This window comes from Numida meleagris, chromosome 2 (genome assembly GCF_002078875.1).
Source record: "Numida meleagris isolate 19003 breed g44 Domestic line chromosome 2, NumMel1.0, whole genome shotgun sequence".
In the NCBI taxonomy this organism is placed as follows: Eukaryota; Metazoa; Chordata; class Aves; order Galliformes; family Numididae; genus Numida; species Numida meleagris.
Genome location: NC_034410.1, coordinates 133,850,309 through 133,855,635, shown reverse-complemented (window position 1 = coordinate 133,855,635; position 5,327 = coordinate 133,850,309). Strand labels below are relative to the sequence as shown.

Sequence of the window (5,327 nt, the reverse complement as noted above, 5' to 3'; positions counted from 1 at the left end):
ACTGTGTACATGCAGCATACACTGTACTCAGCAACACTGGTTATCTCCCTCTAAAAAGAAAAAGATTTAGTGAGGTACTACATAGGATGGAGGTTATATAGTAACCCTGTCGCAGAAAAGAGCAAATCAATAAGCCCAAACAAGTTTTCTCTCAAGCTCCTTTTCATTTACCTCTGGCTTTCTGTAGCTTTGAAAACAAAGCCATTCTCTACAACATACTGCGGCAGAACGATCCTAATCTTTATTAGGAAAGTCACTCTGGGGACCCTGCCTACCCCAGAGATGTGGTCAGACCGCCATTTGTTGCACTGATAAACAAGGGCGTGGGCCTGGCCGCCACGGCTTGGGGCAGAACGCGGAGCTGAAGCTCTCGCGGCAGATGGAAGCAGCCCAACAGATCCCCCCACAGCGGAGTTTCACACTGCGCCTAGGGATGCTCCCAGTGATCTGCATGGCTAAATTGTTAGAGGGACCCCAGCACTGTGTCCAGCTGGACCAGCTGAGCTCCATCCGACTGCTGCTAGAGCAGGGGCCATCTTCCAGGACAGCTCATGCAGCCACACCAGCTTGGACAAGGAGTGCCCAAGACGGGCCGGTCCCTGCCAGCAGGGCCAGGTGCTACAGGCTAGCTTGAGCGTTACTGAGTTAAGAATATAAATAAGCCTTTCAGTTTGGGCCTGGTGGACCTGTTTTACTTGGAAACCTTTTTTTCTTTTTTTTTAAATCAAATTTCAAAATGGCCTGATTGCCTCTGCTTGTTGCCTGGGCAGGAGCTGTCCTCCAAAACTGAGAGGTGTGTTATTTACCTTGCTGAGCAGGAGCTGCAGGCAAATTTTATAGCTTTTCTCCTAAGACCTCACTCCCTTTTCATTCCTGTTCTTCCCAACGGCAACATCATGACTCAGTCTGCATTAACAAAACACTAAGGAAACACAGGCAAATATTTTTTTAAACTTCTTAAGGTAGGAGTTGTTAGAGGACTATTAAAGCATTAATTTTGCAGTAATTATGTTAATTTTTTTTGTCTGCCTATAGTCTTGTATTTAAGTTTTGTGGTCCAACTGCACTGAAAGGGACTATTATAACTAAGAGCGGTGTATTTTCTGCCTATTTTTTTAAAACAATATTTATAGTAAAGCTATTATTTTTAATTATTTTTACTCAGAATGAGATTCTGAAGTTGAACCATCTCTGATGTCAGCTCCAAACATTACTTACAGTTATGCTTTCTGGAACTGGGTTTGGGAGGGGAAAGAAATACAAGCAACGCTAAAAAAAGAATGTGAAACAAACTACACTGTGCCCAAACAAGTGAAGGAAGGAACAGGATAACTTGCAAAAGGTGATGTACATTAAGGAAACATGCTGCATGAAGGAATTCCCATGAGTTAGTAGATTTCTCCTTGGCATTCACTATTAGCAAGTGCTTGAGGAACACCACCACAATGAATGTGACTGTTTTTAATTTTTAATTGCAACTTCCATTTTGAGTACAGGAGTCACACCATCATCAGTCAGTGGGCTATCTCTCAGGACTCCTCCTCAGCTGTGCTAAGCTGTGATGGCATTAGGTGCAAGTTGGTGCATCGGTTCAGCATTTTTAATTCCTATTCTTCTGATTTAAAATGGGAGAATAAAATAGAACTAAAGAAGACACTGTAACACGTCAGCCTATCAGCGCAATCACATGCCCTACAAGATCTCCATAATAAAGATCACAAACTGACATATCAGTTCATATGGAATTTATCAAGTAATTTCGGCTGGAAGTGACTTGTTGAAGTCACCAAATCATTTTGCAAAAGTTAACTTCTGTAAAAAAAAAAGCAGTTCTGCAAACAAACAATACAAGTGAATAGCCTACCAAAAACTCATACGAAGCCCAAGAAATATGTCTAAAAATTGTAAATGACCATGTGAACACTCTAGCAGGAATCAAGACCCTGGAGAGAATAATGAAATTCAAGAGCTCCTAAATATTTTGTTGCATACCCAATTTCTAAACAGAATAAATTATTAGGACAATAACTTGCAAATATTGAAAATGCAATAATAAGCAGTACCACCTCACAAAAATAAGTTTTAATATAAACAACTTAATTTCAATTATTGCAAATTAATCTTGTGCTTTGCAGAGATCAAACAATGTCCTGCACTGTTCACAAAGATGGGTTTATTCTTTCTCATTCTTCTGCACTGACTGCACAGCTTCTGTTTTAACTCTAATACGCTTTCTTCTTCTTTTCTTCTTTTCAGCAGGTTTCTGGCTCTCCTGTGTTTTCTTCTTCTTTTTCAGACAGCTGAGAGGATTGGGGCCACCTGCCCTTTTACGTTTTCTTCTCTTTTCACCTTCTTGCTTTGCTAGTCCTTCTTTTTCTTTAAGTTGTACAATGCTTTGTTTCTGGTGCTCTGGAACAAGCTGACTCGTCTGCAACGTTTGAACAAATGCCAAAGATTTAGGAGAAGGTTTGTCTAGCACCATAGTGTTCTGAATAATAAAGAGGAGAGGAATGCCAGCCTTCTTTTTCACTTTGTTTGCTAAATCCTGGTCCTGCAAAATTAAATACTTCAGTCAATATTTTGGGATTAAACAGCATTTGCAATTCAAATGCACCTACTTTTAATACAAAACTATAAAGATAAATTACATTATGAAAAAGATAAGAAAATTAATCTTGTAGATATACCTGGCAGAGTCTTTCAGAGCAATTTAAATTTAAATTTTTCTCCCTCTGATCAGCTGTACTTTGTTGGAAAATTTATTGTTTCCTTTTTTTCATGCATGTGTAAGCCTACATGGATTTTTTTTTTGAGACGTGATATAGTTCATTCTATAACAAGGTATTTAAAACTGCTTGTATCATACGTAAGTATAATAGTTCTATTGAAGGCCACTGAATATATTGTATATGTTACACCTACAGTCCCAAGAGTAGACTTAAGGAAAAAAGAACCTTGCCTTTCTTATTTGTACACAAGTTCTACATACTTTAGTTATTAAAAAAAACAAAAAACAAAAAAAAAAAAAAACAAAAAAAAACAACGATTTAACACTGCACTTCTATGGTGTTTTAATACTCTAATTTCACTTACCAGACTATCATGCACAGCAGTATGGAGCAGGAGATGCACACGGAAGCAATGTGCAATTTGACAATCATCACTTTTTTTCTTACACATTACTATGTAGTCGGTATATTTTCTCCATTTTCTCCTATACTAAACAATATGCCTCTTGGGTAAAACAAACAAGTTGTTCAAATAATGCATAAAATTCCTATTCTATAATTAGCAATTACATTTTAGAGCAAGGAAGGCTTTAACAAGACTAATTTCCACAAACTATTTACAAATCTCATAATCAAAATTTCACTACTCTTAGGTATCAAAGGATCACTTCAATTGAAATGGAGTTACATCTCCCATGAGCATTTTTACCTGAGTAGCAACAAAGAAGTGATGAGGGTTGCCTTCCTCAACCATGGAAAGTAAACAGGCCGAACCACTCACAGGATCCTTGTGGTGAGAACAGCTTCGAACTTGAAAACTTTGGGCAATTAATTTTGCGCCATACAGTGCTTTCCCCAATGATTCCAGTTCTTTCAGAATGCATCTAAAACCCAAAAGTAACAGCCATTTCTGAACAAAGAAATAACCACATTTTTTTACTATAGCAAGTGGTTGACATTATGAATTATCACGCGTGAGTTAAGGAGGAATGAACAATGCCACTTGTTCAGGCTCTGTGAGCTGTAAATGGCACCCAGTAATCTGAAAGGAGTAACCAACCTGAATGCTTCAGCAATACTTCCTCAGTTCCAAACAAGATTAACCAGTAACAACAGTAAGTTACATTAAATGGATTTTAAAACATTTTGTATCAATGACAATGCTAAGTCCTTAGTTTTATGCACATAAACTACTACCTAACAAATAAAATTACTTGAATTAGCATAAATCGATTAAACACTACATGCAAGTTAAACTCTGCATTAGCATCCATCACCTTGCTTCAGGCTTACATTAGAAGCCAGATGACTCAAGCAAAAGGAGATTCTCCAAATGAATAAAAATCTGGGATTTTAGGACTTTACAACATTCCAGCTAGACAACAAAACACAAAGCTGAAGTCCTCCTCTTAGCACAGCTGACACGGGCGCAGGATGGTGTACCAGTGCACAATGAAGCTACCTTGGATCATAATTGGGTGAAACTCAGAAGTGAGCAGCAGATGAAACACAGCTTACTTTGTCCACTGGGTTTTTTTTCTAATACATGTAGAAATCGGTAAGAATGTACGGCCTTGAAACACAGCTTCAAGGATATGGTACTGTGGCAATTAATCGCAATCAGGTGTCACAAAATACTCTGGATCTTTTACTTACTCTATTATCATCTGAGAAATAACTCTGAGGTGTTAAGCAAAACTGTTCTTCTTTCTAAACAATAAAGTTTAGCCTTTGGGGAGAATCCTTATGGAGACTTTAACCTGTTCATTTTATTCTTTTTCTTTGGACCAGAGAGCAAAGTCATTTCGTTGGGAAAGCCCTGGCCATGCCACAAAGGCAATTCCTCACCAACTCAGTGTGCTGACAGCAGAAAAATGAGTCTGTTCAGCCTCCCTAAGTCAAAACAGGTAAAAAAGATCCACTGATACCAATCAAAGAAGGAAAAAAATGACATTTAAGCGTGACTGGAATGCAGTAACTCCCAAACCTTCTAAAGCTAAGGGCACGAGTTTAGAAGCACGAGTCAGTCCTGCACTGGAATAGTGTTTAAATTTATCCGACTGTATAAATATTCCTGGTACTTCCAGTACTTGCTTCCACGATGGGCAGCTTCAGGCCTACATCACTTGACGGAACAGCACTATGCAAATACGCCATTTCCAGAAAAGCAGCTAGTTATGAAGAAAACTCCTTTACTGAGGGAAGCACAGCGCAGCCCCAGGCACCAGCCCTCCATCCCACGCTCCCCTCCACCCAAACGGCGCCACCGCGTGAGGAGGGGCCGAGCAGGCGCCAGGCGCCCTACGCATGCGCAGTGCGGCCCTCGGGCGGCGCAGTACCGGGTGGTGCAGAGCTGCGTGGCGCCGCCCAGATACCCGGGTAGCTGCTCGCGGATCTGGATCTTGTTGCGGAGCGCGGCGTGGCAGAACGTGCCGTCCACCAGCACCTGGAAGGGCTCGCGGAACTGGAAGTTGTGCTTGTAGAAGCCCATGTTCTTCTTGGCATGCTTTTGCCGCGTGATCTTCATGGCGGCGCCGCCGGAAGCCGTGCGCGGGGCGGAGGGGCGTGCCCAGCTGGGCTCCCGCCCCGGCGCTTCTT

General features: G+C 40.8%; 1 protein-coding gene across 1 annotated transcript; it reads right to left on the bottom strand.

The window, feature by feature from the left end:
- Positions 1,453-5,309, bottom strand: UTP23 (UTP23, small subunit processome component). Its single transcript, XM_021388288.1, has 3 exons — positions 5,069-5,309; positions 3,439-3,613; positions 1,453-2,551 (listed from the first exon to the last, which is right to left on the bottom strand). The coding sequence occupies exons 1-3, from the start codon at positions 5,254-5,256 to the stop codon at positions 2,174-2,176; spliced, it is 741 nt and encodes a 246-aa protein (XP_021243963.1). The 5' UTR covers positions 5,257-5,309; the 3' UTR covers positions 1,453-2,173.